The following is an 18,299-nucleotide window of genomic DNA, read 5'->3' as shown; positions in this document are numbered from 1 at the left end:
TTCTATGTTGTAAAATTTTCCTTAAAGTTAAGAAAAAAATATTAGTTTTTAAAAATCATCTCCTAACCGAAGAAAATACACTAAAATTGGTTTTTGAAAAGACAAGAGGAGAATCAGAAGCATACGACACTGTGGGAGAAAAAAGTTTCAAGAAGAATGTGGGGTTAATGGTGCTAATGATCAAAAAAGTTAAACAGAATATAAAAAGAAGTCACTGGATTTGGCAATGTGAAAAATTGCTGAAAACCCTTTAAAAGAAATTTCAGTAAACAAAAAAGAGAAACGCTTGCACATAGGCAAGAACTTCAGCAGCATTGTGTTTAGGCAAAAACCTGAAAACACAAATGTTTGTCAACCAGAGTTAAACTGTGGTATATTTATACAATGGAATTCTGTAGCTACTGGTTGTTACGCTGTTGACATTCATCTTCAAACCCATCCCCCACGCTCTGTTTTGCGATGCTGAGGCTGAGACTCTGGAAACTTCATTTCTTCTTTGCCACAACGTTCTGTTAAACTCTGCCAACAGGAAGAACCAGAGGCTCTTAGAGGAAGAAAGGACACATTCCTTTCTCTTTGCTTCCTGTTTCTATCAGTGCCACCCCTGTCAGAGATCTTTACCCTGGCAAGAACAGCTGATTCCAGTTGGTAATTCTTCTAGCCCTCATAGAACCAGCCTTTATCATATCTGCTTGGGGATAGCAATACCAGTCAGGCTGGTTTCCCATCATCGAAGGTCAAAGTTCCAGCTCTAAGTGGCTCCCCCTCCAAGCTTCTAGGTTTTAATAGTTCCAACTTGTTCTGTTTTCCCAGCCCTAAAGATGGTGGTTGTTTCTGGCAGTTACTACCTACACGATAACCTAGTGTGCCCCTTTTGCTTTTCAGTTCTCCAGCACCAATTTAACAAGTCTTTATATTAAATACTCTCAGTTAAAATAACTGACTAAACCCTGACTGAAATATCAGTGAAAGGAAATGAAATGTAACCATATGCAACATAAATAAATCTCAGGAACATAATGTTGAACAAAAAAGCAAATCACACAATACGCGATCATTTATATAAAGTTTGAAATATATATAAAACTAAACATTGTTTAAAAAATAAATACATGTTTAGACCATATAGGACAGGGGTTGGTAAACTATGACTTCAAGCCAAATCTGGCCCAAAGCTTGTTTTTATAAAAAAGGTTTATTAAAACACAGCCATGGGGGACTTCCCTGGTGGCACAGTGGTTAAGAATCTGCCTGCCAATGTAGGGGACGTGGGTTCACGCCCTGGTCCAGGAAGATCCCACAAGCCATGGAGCAACTAAGCCCATGCACCACAACTACTGAGCCTGCGCTCTAGAGCCCATGAGCCACAACTACTGAGCCCACGTGCCACAACTACTGAAGCCTGCGTACCTAGAGCCCGTGCTCCACAACAAGAGAAGCCACCGCAATGAGAAGCTTGCGCACCACAACAAAGAGTAGCCCCCACTTGCCGCAACTAGAGAAAGCCCACGTGCAGCAACAAAGAGCCAACAGAGCCAAAAATAAATACATTAATTAATTAAAAACAAAACAAAACACAGCCATGCACATTCTTTTATACATTGACATACATAAGGCTTTTTCCACACTATAGTGGCAGACTTAGATAATTAAGACAGAAACCATGTGTCTCACAGAGGCTAAATATTTTCCATCTGGCCCTTTACAGAAAAAATTTGTCAACCCCTAATATAGAAAAACAAAAGAATGACAAACACAAAATTCAGGATAGAGATTACCAAAAAAGATGCTATGCTATAATAAGGGAAGGATACATCTCTACAGACAGACACTACCTCAGACTGCAAGGAAGTCTGAGACCCTTCCTAGTCAATCTTTCTTTCTTTCTCCTCTCACAGTTGCCAGACTTGTGGTGAAATTTTAAGTCTCTCCTTGAATTACAATAGCATCATGGTAATTCAATGGGGAAAAGAATGGTCCTCTTAATAAATGATACTGGACCAACAGACTATCAGTATGGAAAAGTGAACTTGCTATAAAGTTTGTTGCATTTTTAAATCTCTTTAGAAGACAGTTGAAATAAAAGGAATCGAAACTGAAAAGCGGTATGTAAAACTATCTCTATTCACAGATGGCATGATCTTATATATAGAAAATTGTAAGGAATTTACCAAAAAACTATTAGATTAGAACTAATAAATGAATTTAGAAAGGTAGCAGGATAAAAAATCAACTGTGTTTCTGGACACTAGCAGTGAAAAATCCAAAAATGAAATCAAGAAGACAACTCCGTTAATAGTAGTACCAAAAAGTATAAAACACAATACTTGAAAATAAATTTAACAAAAGGAGTATAAGGCATGTACACTGAAAACTATAAAACATCACTGAAAGAAATTAAAGAAGACCTAAATAAATAGAAAGACATTTTACACACCATATTCAAGGACTGGAAGACTTAATAGTATTAAGTTGAGAGTACTCTCCAAATCGATCTAAAGACTCAACACAACATAGGGGTGGGGGAGTAGGAAATACAAACTGTGGGGTGTAAGACAGGCTCAAGGATGTATTGTACAACACGAGGAATACAGCCAGTATTTTGTAATAACTGTAAATGGAAAGTAACCTTTAAAAATTGAATTAAAAAATTTTAAAAATTAAGAAAAAAAGATTCCCAATCTCCTAATTTATGAGATTAACATATACACAGTACTATATATATATATATATATATATATATATATATATATATATATATATATATAAAACAGATAACCATCAAGGACCTACTGTATAGCACAGGGAACTAGACTCAATATTTTGTAATAACCTATAAGGGAAAAGAATCTGAAAAGAAAAAATATATATACACATATATAATATATAGGTATATATACAATATATACATAAAAAACTGAATCACTGTACTATACACCTGAAACTAACGTAACATTGTAAATCAACTATACTTGAATTAAAAACTTTTTAAAATTTTTTTTAAAAGATTCAACACAGGGCTTCCCTGGTGGCGCAGTGGTTGAGAATCTGCCTGCTAATACAGGGGACACAGGTTCGAGCCCTGGTCTGGGAAGATCCCAAATGCCGCGGAGCAACTAGGCCTGTGAGCCACAACTACTGAGCCTGCGCGTCTGGAGCCTGTGCTCCGCAACAAGAGAGGCCACAACAGTGAGAGGCCTGCGCACCACGATGAACAGTGACCCTCGCTTGCCACAACTAGAGAAAGCCCTCGCACAGAAACGAAGACCCAACAAAGACAAAAATAAAAATAAATAAATTAAAAGAAGGTTCAACATTAAAAAAAAAAAAGATTCAACACAATTGCTACTGAAATCCAAGTTGACTTTTGTGCGGAAATTGACAAGTTGATTCTATAATTCTTATGGAAATGCAAAAGACCCAGAGTAGCCAGAACAACCTTGAAAAGGAAGAACAAACTTGGGAGTATTTACACTTCCTGATTCCAGGACTTACTGCAAAGCTACAGTATACTAAAGCAGTGTGGTACTGCGATTAAAATAGAAATATACATCAATGGAATAGAACTGAGATTACAGAAACAAACACATTTATGATTAACAGATTTTCAACAAGGGTGGCAAGACAATCAAAGGAGAAAGAATGGTCTTTGCAACAAATGACGCTGGGACAACTGGAAATCCACATGCAAAAGAATGAAGTTGGGTCACTACCCATAGCATGTACAGAAATTACATCAAAATGGATCAAAGCCTAAATGTAATATCTAAAATTATAGAACTCCTAGATATTGGTATAAATCTTTGAGACCTTGGTTTAGTCAATGATTTCTTAGATATGACAGCAAATAAATAATTAAATAAATAAAAGGAAAACACTGATAAGCTGGACTTCATCGAAAATTAAAACTTTCAAGCTCCAAAGGACACCAATAAGAAAGTGAAAAGAGGATTTCACTTGTGGCACAGTGGTTAAGAATCTGCCTGCCAATGCAGGGGACACGGATTCGAGCCCTGGTCTGGGAAGATCCCACATGCCGCAGAGCAACAAAGTCCATGTGCCACAACTACTGAGCCTGCGCTCTAGAGCCAGCAAGCCACGACTACTGAAGCCACCTTGCCTAGAGCCTGTGCTTCGTCCACAACAAGAGTAGCCCGCACAACACAACGAAGAGTAAGCCCCCATTTACCACAACTAGAGAAAGCCCACGCACAGCAGTGAAGACCCAATGCAGCCAAAAATAAAAATAAATAAATAAATAAATTTTATTTAAAAAAATAAAGAAAGTGAAAAGACAATTCACAAAATTGGAGAAAATATCTGCAAATCATATATATGATAAGGAACTTGGAGATGGAATCTATAAAGAACTCTTACAACTCATCAATAAGAAGACAACCCAATTGAAAAAGATCTGGATAGACATTTCTCTAAAGAACACATACAAATGGCCAAGAAGCACATAAAGAGATGATCATTATTGGCCGTTAGGAAAATACAAATCAAAACCACAATGAGATACCACTTCACACTCACTACGACAATTATAAATAAAAAAGATGGATATAAAGTGTTGGTGAGAATGTGGAGAATCTGGAATCCTCATACATTGCTGGTGGAACGTAAAATGGTATCGCTACTTTGGTAGTTCATCAAAAGGTTAAACAGAGAATTACTATATGACCCAGAAATTCTACTTCTAGGTGTATACACAAGAAAATTGAAAACATACATCCACACAAAAACTTGTACATGAATGCTGACAGCAATATTATTGATAATAGCCAAAAACTGTAACAACCCAAATGTCCTTCAACTGGTGGTTAAACAAAATATGTATTGAGCCATAAAAGGAAATGAAGTAAAGATACATGATACAACATAGATGAAACTTGAAATCACTATACTTAATGAAAAAAGCCAGTCACAAAAGGCCACATGTTACATTATTCCAGTTATATGAAATGTCCAGAACAGACAAATACAGAGACTAAAAGCAGACTAGTGGTTGCCAAGAGCTGATATGAATGGGGAATAGTTTCTGTTCACTATAAAATACACAAACTATTATATGAAAAAATACTTTCAATTTTTGATAAGAACTTGCAAATTCAACTATTCACATCCTAGTGTGAAGTGTACACACTGGGGATATAAGTAACATAGGCAGGCTTTTTGAGCTAATCACAGTTAAATCCTGTAGATAACTAAACGTAAAACAGTTGATCCTTAAACAACATGGGTTTGAACTGCACAAGTCTACTTACAAGCAGATTTTTTTTCAATAAATATATTGCAAAACTTTTTGGAGATTTACAACAATTTGAATAAGCTTGCAGACGAACCACAGAGCCTAAGAAATATTTTTTAAAAATTAAGAAAAAAGGTGTGGCATGAATGCGTAAAGTGTATGTAAATATACATATAACATTCAAAATATGTGTTAATTGACTATTTATGTTATCAGTAAGGCTTTCATTCAACAGTAGGCTATTAGTAAAGTTTTGGGGAGCCAAAAGGTATACACAAATATTCAACTGCCCGGAGTTCAACACCCCTAACACCTGTGTTGATCAAGGGTCAACTGTAATTAGTAACAAACTAGACATTGAAAATTTCAATATCTGAACATAAACCAGGGACTGAAAAACATTTTTTATATAGAATTCGATAGCAAATGATTTTGGCTTTGTGAGCATTCATCTTTACAGCGCCTCTGCCATTGTAATACGAAAGTGGCAATAACATAACACTAAAAGACTGAGAGTGGCTGTGTTCCAGTAACACTTTACTCACAAAACAGGAAGAAGCAGATTTGGCCTACAGGTCATAGATTGCCAAACCCTGAGTTAAACTCTGGTTGGGGAGACAAAATATAACAAAAAGTAAAGTGAAATAAACCAATCAGATAGAGCATATACCAAAGGAATGTACAGACACTATTAAAGAGGCGAAGAAAGACAAAGGAGAAATCAATGACTGAGCTATAAAAATAAAGTCTTTATGATATTATTTGCCAAACGAAGGAAATAATAACAATAATAATACAGGCTAATTTTGTTTTAATAAAGCATTTTCTTATATACAAAGGTTTATCCACCATCAACTAACAAATTCACATGAACAAAAGTCACAAAGGACACCTAATAAAAGAAAAAAATTGTCAATTTGATTTACTAACTCCACACAGATCAGGATTTAAGTCTTTGGAGACATACTAAGACAATAAATGTTTCTTAACTAAGGCTTAAAGCAAGCCTGGACATTTTGGAACAAAATGAGTAACACACATTTTATATTCATACTAAGCAAAGCATCCTAGAATCCTCTGTATCTTTAAAAATGCTTGTAGATCATCTAATGTTCTTTCAAGGGCTCCTCTACCCTTATCTATCAGTTATTGGTCAGCATAAAAAAATGACTTACTGGTTAGCATTTATAAAGACTGGAGAATAAGGAAAAAAAAAAAAAAAGAAAAAGAAAAAAAGAAATTACTGACCTGTTCATCTACTGAATCCCCTGCACCTTTTAAAGACTCCATGGAGACTGAAGTAGCAGTCACCCTGGAAGTCTTAAGTTTAACATCAGCTTTTGGATTCACCATCTTGTGTCTTGATCTGATATTTCCTCCTGTAGAAATTCCTAAGGATTTCCATCAAACAAGATTTCAAAATTATATCTTTTCATTCTCTTAAACCCTCCCCCCATCAACCTCTTCCTTGATATCCTCTACTTATGGCACTTGATGGGGAAATCTCTTACTTTATAAACTTCATTTTAAGGCTCTGTTACTAAATAATGAATCATGAAAAGATGATGTTTTGCATGCAAAGATTCAACTGAAGTATTTTTAAATGGGGATGTGAACATCCGTAAGTCACATTAAAACCAATAAACTACAACATACCATACATACCTTAACTTATTGAAAATTAAAAATCTGATTCTTCACACAATTAGGATGCCTCCAGTGGTTCAGTTTTACTACTCATCTCTTAACAACCAGTAAGTAAGCTTTAAAGTCTATTACATAAACACTATATAAAGAAGTTTTCACATTTTTTTGAAATATAAAATTTAAACTATTATTTGTAATATGACAAGAAAAGAATCTCTTGCTCTTTAACACATGAATGAAGTATTCTGTAAATTCATCAAAAGCTGACTTGCCCAGCCAGCCCCTAAAATAAGGCAGTATTTCAAACCTTAGTGGGGTCATACCAAACATTAAAAAAAAAAAAAAAAAAAAATTAGGTTCTGATGAACTGTTCTGCATCTACTTATACCTGCAAAGTTATCCTAATGTTTTTATTTTCTCCTAACTCTTAAGAAGCAAAGGAAGTTTACCAAATTAATGCATAAAATCATACCTGGAACATACACTACTGACTGTTCTTCATCAGAAACTATGCAGGAAGACATAAAGGAAAATACTAGAAAAGATTATCCAACATCCAAACATTGCTGTTCTGTATTTCTGTTATAATTTGTAATTTGTTTTGACCTGGGAGTTTATAACTAGCTTTTAAAAACAAAACTAGAAAGCACCATAATTAAAATAAATGTAGCAAAATTAATAATCTTTTAAAGTTAATCTTTATACATTCACAACTATCTGCTTTGTAAAAATTTTGGAAGGCCTTGTTCCATAAAAGTTTTATCCATGCTTATTCCCAAGTGAGATACACTACAAATTAGTTTCCTTTCATTTTCTTTCCTTTCGTAAACAAGGAGTTAAATACTCCATTTTGCTCATCATCGGTGAATGACAAGTTATTTTAGGCATGAATTCGTAATTTCAAAGGGAGCTTTAGCTTTTAATTTTAAAGTAAGCTTTAGCATTGACATATATACAGTACCAAATGTAAAATGGATAGCTAGCGGGAAGCTGCTGCATAGCACAGGGAGATCAGCTCTGATGCTTTGTGAGGACCTGGAGGGGTGGGATAGGGAGGATGGGAAGAGGCTCAAGAGGGAGGGGATATGGGGATATATGTATACTTATAGCTGATTCACTTTGTTGTACAACAGAAACTAACACAACATTGTAAAGCAATTATACTCCAAAAAAGATATATTAAAAAAAAAAGAATCTGTAATTTCAAAGTGAGCTTCAGCTTTGAAGAACAAACACTGTTTGGGGGCAAGTCAATCATGCCAACACAAAAAACATTTTTTATTCTTCTGCAGTATATTCATGAAATGCCTCAAGAAGCCCTACTATTTAACAAGTTGAAGAAATTTAAGACAAAAAGGACTATTCTGAATTTCAAAAGGAGAAATTCAGAAAGGCTAGAACACTGCTATAGAAAGGGAACCAATATAATAAGAAAGTTTACTTTCCAGAAATAAAATTTTATTCAGAACTATATCTAAATCCAGGTATGTCCACCATTTGATAACCTTCTATTACACTTCCAGGAAGTAAGTGTCTAAACAATTTTTTTCAAATGATCTAGAAAATACTAAAGTTTTGTTACTTTATAAAACACTTTCTTTTCCAAAATTTGTAGACAAACCAATTATTAACTATTTCCTCCTGGGAAAAGGCTGGAATAAAACAGTGGTTTAATAACATGTTAAAAAATCAATATATTTCAGTTCAGAATCAATTCTAGTAATGGAATCTTTTCAAGGAATGCTGATTGGAAATGCCTAGAATCCCTATGGAACACAAAGATGGTGCTTACTGTCTGAACTGCCAGGTGGTTTCTAACAGCTCTCTGCAGCACTATCACAGCTTCAAGCTTTTGGCTGATAGGGCCTCTAAAAACTTTAAATTCCCTTACACATCAGGGATGGAGCTTAGAAAATCTTAGGAGGCACATAAGACAAGTAAACAAGCAAAAACTTAGACCCCACAAGTCCAAGGAAATTGACTGCAACTAACACTGGAGCAGAGAGAGAATTTCTAAATTCACTGACATACAATCCAAAAAAAAATCCTTACAAAATGAAATTGTGCACGCTCTTTAACAGCAGATTCATTTTTTACATCCCTTGGGACTGCACACACTGCAGGTGCTCAATAAATGTTTAATCATTTGCTGTTGGAAATATACACATGGGAGAAAGTACCCAGTGGAAAAAAGTCAAGATGACCCAGGACATGTTCCATACGGCAGTGTCTTCAACTACAGTATAAAGTAGTGATGAATTTGCAGAACATTCTCCATCTCCAAGGATGACGTATGGAAAGACTGACATAACAGAGTCCTGGAAAACATACTACACTTCTCTGGATCATTCACAAAGGAGCCTGCTCAACAGCTGGAAGAGACCAGCCACTAAGGACCCCACTCAGCTGCACCTTGATTTGGAAGCTCATCAAGTATTTTACACTTTCTCCTCTCTTCTCAAACAAGATGCCACTTCCCCCATCCTTACTCTAAGCTAATAACTTTGCTTCCTACTTCTTTAAGAAAAACCAACTGTAGAAGCCTTCCACAAGCTTCTGTTTGCAGATCACATGATACTACATATAGAAAACCCTAACGACTCCACCAAAAAACTGTTAGAACGAATAAATAAATTCAGTTTGTTTATAAACAAAAGTTGTAGGATACAAAATCAATATATAAAAATCTGTTGCATTTCTATACAAGAATAACCAACTATCAGAAAGACAAATTAGGAAAATAATCCAATTTACAAATGCATCAAAAAAGAATAAAATATCTAGGAATAAACTTAACCAAGGAGGTGAAAGACCTATCCACTGAAAACTATAAGACATTGATAAAAGAAAATGAAGAAAACACAAATAGATATTCCATGCTCATGAATTGAAAGAATATTGTTAAAATGTCCATAAAGCAATCTACAGATTCAATGCAATCTCTATCAAAATTCCAATGCCATTTTTCACAGAAATAGAACAAACAATCCTAAAATTTGTATGGAACCACAAAAGACCCCAATTAGACAAAGCAATTTTGAGAAAGAAGAATAAAGCTGGAGGTATCACACTTCCTGGTTTCAAAATATTACAAAGCTATAGTTATCAAAACAGTACAGTACTAGCATAAAAACAGACACAAAAGACCCCCATGATAGCTACACTTTTCCTGCTTTATTTTTCTCCATGGCACCTGTAATCACTGGACATATAATATTATTTTACTTATTCATGAACTCATCTCATTTCACTAAAATGTAAGCAGCAAGCGGTGAAGATTTGCATCGTTTTGTTCAATGTTGTATCACCTAAGGTCAAAGCATGCCTGGCTCATGGTAAACCATCTATGAACGAATGAAATTGATATTTATTTAATCCTATGAGGCACTGTCCAACAACTCAGTGTTATCCTTCTCTTTTTGTCCTATTCAAAATATGCACACAAAACCCACTAGCTACATCCATGCCAAATTTCTTTTCAAGTATAAAAACGCTAAATAAACAGACCTTAACAAAAGTTTTTATAAATAAGACAGAAATATTTGAAATTGCCTCCATCCAACCTATCCTTTCTAATCATTTGTAATCTATCTTCAGCTCTTTATCTTAAGAACCCAAATATTTACCTTCTTCAAATACAAAGATTCCCAACAAATATATATATTTTATGGCAAAGTCAAAGAGACACAATATATACGAAATGTATATTGGACCTCTTATTGGGTTCTATGTGCCACCTTAGTTCTACTTGGTTCATTTGGAAGTGCCTCAATAAGACAAGTACAGCAAAATTATAAAGAGTCTTTAATGCCCAAGTTTCCGGAATTAAAGTAGTAATGAGAAACCCAAGGCAGAAGTGGTAGAGAGAAATAAGTATACCTACCCTAACCAGGATCTCAAGAAAATAAACTTAGTACTTCCCACTCTACCCTAACCTTATGAGTTTGAATCACTTACCAACAACGTGCGTATTATTACTAACCACAACTATTTTCCTGACTAGTGTATTATTTTAACATCAACGTAAAGTCTCTATTTTTAATTAAAAACTCAATGGCAGAGATTATAGCTACTGCAATGTTTTGACCAGGTCCTTTACGGTTCTAACTAACATCAAGTTCATAATATTGTTAATGATAATACACTTGAGTGCACTTCAGCAAATTTAGATACTGAAGAAACACTAACTTCTTTTGATATTACCAGGAGCTATAATGAAGGAGGAAAGCAGTTTATGGCCGAAGGGGCATATTCTACTTGCAGATTTAAGCCATAAATGACAACATGGCATACTCATTGTTTACACATTGGGTATAAAGACATACCTTGTGCAAAACAGCACTGCTGAATCATATTGTGCAGGAGATACATAACTCATAAGAACAACAGTATGAAAAAGGTGATATTCAGTCACAGATGATCTGTCCTCAGATGACGGAAACATCCAGGACTAGGAAATCGCTCAATCATATTTCTCTAATTGCTTAGGTGAAACACTGAAAATCTTTCAATAGTGTGAAAATAATACCAGATTATAGGTGCGTAATTTTTGGTCTTTTTCTATTGAAAGTTCTAATTATAAATGCTTTGGGGTGGTCTGGGAAGTCATCATTGTGACAAGAAAAGAGATCAAGATCAAAAGACACGTGACTAAATCAAATGATTGATAATTATTGTTATGCTTTTTAGCAAAGATTCAGTAACAAATTTATATTTGACATTGCTTTTATGTCCTATAGAGATTAAAATGAAAATATCTGAGTCTGGATATTAATTGGTCATTATGTGGAATAGGAAGGGTGATAGTGGTAACCTTGCAATTCCTTTCAAGCATCTGAATTTCTACAGAATGTAATCATCACCATTTTCCCCATATAATTTCAACTCCCCACTTTGAATGGGAAGATTAGTATTTTACATAAATGTTTAGAGTAAGGGAGAGTGTAAGAGAAAAGGAAGGCTATGTGACTTCTATATGAAATAGGGAGTAATATGACTGCACGAATAACTGAGAGTACAGGGTTGCTAAGACCAGGAGCATAGATTTAGTTTACATACCTATTAACTTAATCAGACCCACTGCAACAGACTGTCTCCCCTCCCCACGCCCCACACACATTCTATATCACAACAATATTCTTACATATTCTGTATCAGCACAATAGCATTGGTTATACAGAAAGTTAAGGAATAATAACCAAAGCCACATGGATGGTTATGAAAATGATTACACTAAAGAAGCACATTATAAGCTAATAATCTTCAAATATCTCTATCACAAAATTCTAACAATGCAGAGGTAATGTTTCATGAGAAAGTATGACTCATCCCAATTTCCTAACTTCCTAATTCAGCCCACTTGTTCCCAGTGTACATATTCTACTGATAGGTAAAGAAAAAAATATTTTATTTGCACAGTGCATCAGTGTGCTTTTATCCACCGTGTACACGATTTCACTTGATTCCCACCGACCTATCACACACAAGTGTAATTATGTTTAGAAAGTGCATAACACTAAACACGGAGCAACAAGAAATGCAAAAATATCCCACTCTCCACGGCATGACACTTTAATCCTAGTAATTCAACAAGGGTAACTGATAATACAACTTTCTAAGTTTTACTGAGAGCTAAGCAGAATGTGCAAAGAAAGATTCTGCCAAAGTTAAGAGCAATGCTTCCAACAATGCCATCACCAATCCTAGTAAACAGACAAAAAGACTTGCCTCTGCGGGCACCCAATACACTGAATGCCTTCCTTTCAGGTAACACTCCTTTAACATGAAACAAATTATCAGAACCAAAGATCAGCCTAGAACAGTCTACCTAACACAGGGAAAGAACCAGTTTTGTCAGACATCTCATCATAGATACTAATCTGGGAATACTACCGCAAGGATAAAAGCGCCACAGCTTCTCTACCATAAAACAACCCAAGAACTTCAGTCCTGCTAGTGGGACCCGCAATCTACATGCAAATCAACACCACTTCCAGGCCCTAAAATCTGCATCGCGTCCTATTCCATAATCATCATCACCAGATCATGTCCGCGTGAAACCAAGTCCACACTTCTCCAAAGATCTCAGTATGAAAATAAATCACCACTGACAGGCCTTCTAAGTCCGACAAGGTCCTGACTTACTCTTAACAACACAGACTGAGGACACTCCTAAACCAAGACAAAAAGCTCTTGGACCACCCAACACCATGCACTCCTCCACAAGCTCACTCCGAAGAGACTAGGCCGGCCGGAGGTCATCCCGGGCAGAGGGACCCTTCCAGCCCCAGAAGAGGCCAAGACTCTAGGCCATCTTTCCAGAGCTCACCGCCAAGGAGGGCTGGGAAACATCTGTGCCGAGTCCCCACGCCTGAACTCCAGCCTGGAGACAGTGCAGGCTCTCTGACACCTAATACCCAAGCAAGAGCATAGCCCAGCACCCGGACGGCGGCCGGACGAGACGGCCCCGCCACCGGGGTCCGCGGCAAGCTTCTTCCCTGCACTCCGCGTCCCTCGCGACCGTTCGCCGCACCGGGTAAAGCGCCGGCGCCCCCTGCCAGGCGGGCAAAGGATACAGTCGCGGCTCCAGAACGCCGCCGCGCCGAGTCGGGAGGGGCCCTCCACGTCCGCCATCTTGAAACAACCGCCACTCGGGGCGTCCCGCCGAGGCCGTCCAACCCCGGCCTCCAGGCCCGGTCCCGATTGGCCGCACTGCGCAGAGGCCCGCCCCCGCTTACGCAGCCGGCCCCGGCGGGACGGGAGGGTCCGGGCGGTGGAGTCGCCGTGTCCCGGCGGCGTGGTGTGGAGCCCCCGCCGGGGCGGCGGGAACGAGCGCCTCGTAGAACTGCTACTCCCAGAGCAGCCCGGGCCCCCCATCTCCGCCCAGCCGCGCTCTCAGGCTCCGAGCACTACAACTCCCGGCATGCCGTGAACTTGACGGCCGCGCCTCCCGGGCGGAGTCCGGCCCTCCCGGCCGCCCGGCTCCCCCGCCCTGTCCCAGCCGCTCCTCAGACCGCGCGCGGAGCTGGGATGCAAGCCATGGAGGAGACACCGCCCCCGTTGCTGGGCAGCAACAAGCCGCACCTGGAGAAGCTGACCTTGGGGGTCACCCGCATCCTAGGTGAGTGGGACGGGGGGGCCGTGGGGGCCACTGCGGGACGAGGGGTGTGCCGTGGAAGCACGGAGGGAAGGCAAGAGCCGGACCCTGTAGGCCAGTGGGCATTGCGGCTGTAACTTCCGTTGTTAAGGGGGAAATTGGGGAATGGGGTGCTTGACTAGGCCGGGGAAGGGTTTGCGGGGAGTGTGGATACAGAGATGTGAAGCTCGAAGGTCGCCCCACCCGAAGTCCCACAACAGGGCCCAAGAAGGTCGGGCATAGATGTTCAAAGGGGAGGCAGCAGGCACCTGACAGTTGGGGGGTTGGCTGTCCCGAGAGGCCTTCTTGGCCTCTGGTAGCAGAGAGAGCTGGGGGAATGTTGCAGCCAACCTCCCAGGGTACCAATTCCCATGCGCCTCCCCGTACATGGTACCTGAAGTGGTCCAGAGGAATCAAGGCTGGCACCATTGAATGAATGGGTGGTTTTCCTTTACTAACCTTTAATAAGCACTAACCTTTACTTAGTACCCACCGCTATGTTACATGCTGGGGCAACAATAAAATAAAATGAAATGAAACACAAACACAGTTCAGTAATCTGTTATCGCTCAGAAGTAGCACACAGGAGGAGGTGATTGACCTTACCTGGAGAGTTAAGAAATACGTCCCACGGGAGATGATGCTTAATTTTGAAAGACAAATGGGAGTTAGCCAGATAACTAAGGAGGAAGGCAATCTAAGCAGGTCGGAACAGTATGCTTCAGTGCCTTCCCATCGCATTCATAATAGAATCCAAATTCTGTACCATGGCCCACAAGTCGGCTATAATTTGCCCTCATCTGTCTTTCTGACGTTATTTTCACTCTGGCTTTGCCGCAGTAGCCTCCTTGTACCATTAGCACACTAAGCTTATTCCCACTTAAAGGCTTTTGCGATTTACTAGACCTTGCATCTGGAATTCTCTTCCTGTCAATGTCTGTCTCCGACTTCATTCAGATCTCTGATTGAATATCATGAGCTCAGAGAAACCTTTCCTGAATATAGTCTTAATAACACCCTTCCCTATTACTCTGTTCCCTTAACCCACTTTTTTTTTTTTATCCTCACGGCTTTGTCACTACTTGAAATTATATATTTTACTTGAAATTATATATTTATTTGGTTGGTTTTTTTGTCTGTCTTTTTTTCTGTAGTAGAGGTCCATGAGAATAGGAACTTTGTATTGCTCTTCCCTGTATTCCCCAGTGCCTAAGACAGTAAATGAGGCATGAAACATCCTGATGTGTTTGGGAGAAGTGATAGATTTTAGAAATGAAATTATAGAGTAGGGCAAGGAGAGGTCTAATCATCAAGATCACCCATATCCTATCTCCTCATTCTTATCCAAACTTCTGCCCTGTTGCTTCTTGTACTCCTGGGCTTAGGCAGGTCTTGCTATTCCACAGGCATGCTTCATTAGTATCTTTATAAGTCTAGGAAGTTTTCTCTAAATAAGAAGTTATTTTCTTTTGATAAATGTTTAATCCACTTAAGTCAAGCCAACTAAATTTCCCTTAAGCTGTCAGCTCGATTTAAAGACCTAAATAATTAAGTGACTGTAAACATTTTAAATTTCATTTATGCATTTAATATATTCTATCTATTAAGCATTTCTCATGTCTGGCAAACTGGTAATAGCTACAAGTCAAAAACTACGTGAGGAATTAACTGACTCTGTTAAACTTTTAGGAAATCTAGCCTCCTGTAAACAGTCTATTTATAAACTTAATCAAAACCTAATAATTTCAAGTTAAAAAGCACAAGTCGAAAATCATTTGCAGATACCTCAGAAATGTTGGGGGTTTGGTTCCAGACCACTGCAATAAAGTGGATATCCTAATAAAGTGAGCCACACAAATTTTTGGTTTCCCAGTCCATATAAAAGTTATGATTACACTATACTGTAGTCTATTAAGTGTGCAATAGCATTGTGTCTAAAATAAATGTATATACCTTAAAAAAACTTTATTGCTAAAAAATGCTAAATATCATCTGACAATGCAGGGTTGCCACAAACCTTCAATTTGTAAAAAACACAATACCTGAGAAAAACAATTTTACTGCACAAAAAAGTGCAGTAAAATGAGTATGCCTGTATATTATTTTTTCACATTTGTTTTTTGTTTGAAAAGATAATATATTAAGGGGATTTTTTTTAAAACAAGGCAGCTGAAGTCAGTGGTGGGTGTATGGTAAACAACCTCCCTAAAAGATATGAAATGACTCCACAATTGCATTTTTATCCAAAACCAAACTCTCAGCATTGCTTAAAGACAGAGAATACCATCTGTTCAGAATGGCCGAATAAAAAGAGAAAAAGCAACAAATCACAGGGCCAGACCCTAATTGTTCCTGCCACACTCCCTCACTACTAGAAGGCTCTGTGACAAGCAGACAGACCCATGAAGAGGCTAGTTGGAACAATCAACAGAAACTAGAAACTAGCGTCACTAACCTAGAAATCTTTTTAAACAGCACAATAATGCAAAATGAAGGAGAGAAAAGTAAAACCCATAGAGAACTAATGCTAAAATCAGGAAATAAAATGTCCAACAGACAGCTGAGGAAAACTCTTAACCAAAAACCAACTGTGAAGCAGAAGACAATGGTAAGTCTAAACTCCAGACAAAATTAAAATACATGAACAAGTATAGAAAATTCAATGAAAGAAAGTGTGAACCAAGGATATAATATCTAGCCAAACTGTCTTTAAAATAAAAGAACTTAGGGAATTCTATACCCATGAACCCTTCCTGAGGAATCTACTGGAGGATAGATTTCATCAAATCAGATATAGCTTGGGAAACCTTCAGCAAAAAAACTGATGCTGAGCATCATTTTCATACAGACACATACACGTGAACATACATAAATACATACACATAAGACTAAAGCAAAGGTGGGAGAAGAGTGGAAGAATGATGTACCAGTTGTTATCTATTATGACAAATTAAAAGGGCATTTGAAAGGGTATAAGTACAATGTAACTGGTGGGCAGATTTCTTAGATGACCTCCAATGCCACCTACCTGTGTATAATACTTTACTCTTGAAAATGGGCAGGACCTGTGAAGATGATGAATGTCATTCTACGGCTTAGGTTACATTATATGACAAAGGCAGAGATTTTTTGGTGTATGTAATTGAAGTACCTAATCAGTTGACTTTGACTTAAAAGGGACATTATCCTAGGTAGGCCTGACCTAATCAGGTGAGCATTCTAAAAGAGGGTATAGAAGTCAGACAGATTTCCTCCTGGCTTTGAAAAAGTAAGCTGCCATGTTGTGAGAGATCCTAGGAGAGGACCAATAGCAAGGAACTGCTAGTGGCTTCTAGGAGCTGAGAGCAGCCTCCTAGCTCATGGTCATCAAGAGAACAGGATCCTCAGTCCTACCACTGCTAAGTGTGGTAATTTGTTATGCAGCATAGAAAACTAGTACATATTTTATTACCTGGAAGTGGGTGCTTCTGTAACATATACCTAAATGGAAGTGTCTTTGGAACTGGGAAGTGGCTGGAGGCTGGAGGAACTTTCAGGAACTTGATAGAGAAAGTCAAAATCACCATGAAAAGACTGTAATAGAAATCTGGACTATAACAATATGGAGAATACTGCTGGTGAGGACTCAGAAGGAAATAGCATAATGGCAGAAATAAATCCTACCTTATTAGTAGTTACATTTAATGTAAATAAATTAGACACTCCCATGAGAAGGCAGAAATTGACATAAGATTTTAGAAAAACAAAAACATGATTCAAATATACCCAGTCTACAAGAGACACATTTTGTATTTAAAGACACAAATAGTTAAAAGTGAAAAGATGGGGGAAAAATATACCATGCAACTAGAACCCAAAGTAGAGCTTGAGTGGCTATACTAATATCAGGCAAAATAATCTTTAAAACAAAGTTCATTATTAGAAACAAAGGAGGAGGGCTTCCCTGGTGGCGCAGTGGTTGAGAGCCCGCCTGCTGATGCAGGGGACACGGGTTCGTGCCCCGGTCCGGGAAGATCCCACATGCCACGGAGCGGCTGGGCCCGTGAGCCATGGCCGCTGAGCCCGTGCGTCCGGAGCCTGTGCTCCGCAACGGGAGAGGCCACAACAGTGAGAGGCCCGCGTACAGCAAAAAAAAAAAAAAAGAAACAAAGGAGGACAGTTCATAATGATAATAGGTGTCAATGCTCAGAAAGGCAAAACATTTATAATCTATGTGTACCTACAAAGGCCCAAAATACATGAAGCAAAAACTGACAGACTTGAAAG

General features: G+C 38.2%; 2 protein-coding genes across 15 annotated transcripts in view; one reads left to right on the top strand and one right to left on the bottom strand.

The window, feature by feature from the left end:
• KIAA1328 (KIAA1328 ortholog) overlaps positions 1–13,774 on the bottom strand; it is a 391,966-nt gene extending 378,192 nt beyond the window's left edge. For 6 of the 9 annotated variants that reach the window (XR_012325380.1, XM_019930365.3, XM_019930366.3 and 3 more), the window contains exons 1-3: positions 13,474–13,774; positions 7,371–7,406; positions 6,500–6,642 (exon numbers count right to left, since the gene is read on the bottom strand). Coding sequence is in view for 8 of the 9 variants with exons in the window: in XM_019930365.3 (XP_019785924.3) it covers positions 6,500–6,642; positions 7,371–7,406; positions 13,474–13,774 (480 nt within the window). In the remaining variant the exon portion in view is untranslated. Of the gene's footprint in view, positions 1–6,499; positions 6,643–7,370; positions 7,407–8,690; positions 11,183–11,223; positions 13,206–13,473 lie in introns of those variants that run through there. The other 3 variants (XM_019930370.3, XM_073790670.1, XM_073790671.1) reach the window with 3 other exon arrangements.
• Positions 13,775–13,844: 70 nt separating this feature from the next.
• Positions 13,845–18,299, top strand: part of TPGS2 (tubulin polyglutamylase complex subunit 2) — a 77,757-nt gene continuing 73,302 nt past the window's right edge. For 4 of the 6 annotated variants that reach the window (XR_002175403.3, XM_073790672.1, XM_073790673.1 and 1 more), the window contains exon 1: positions 13,869–14,018. Coding sequence is in view for 5 of the 6 variants with exons in the window: in XM_073790672.1 (XP_073646773.1) it covers positions 13,928–14,018 (91 nt within the window). In the remaining variant the exon portion in view is untranslated. Of the gene's footprint in view, positions 14,019–18,299 lie in introns of all 6 variants that reach the window. The other 2 variants (XM_019930375.3, XM_019930376.3) reach the window with 2 other exon arrangements.

The sequence above is a fragment of the Tursiops truncatus genome, chromosome 13 (genome assembly GCF_011762595.2).
Source record: "Tursiops truncatus isolate mTurTru1 chromosome 13, mTurTru1.mat.Y, whole genome shotgun sequence".
NCBI lineage: Eukaryota > Metazoa > Chordata > Mammalia > Artiodactyla > Delphinidae > Tursiops > Tursiops truncatus.
The sequence above is the reverse complement of the archived record's forward strand: the minus strand, read 5'-3'. Positions and strand labels throughout refer to the sequence as shown.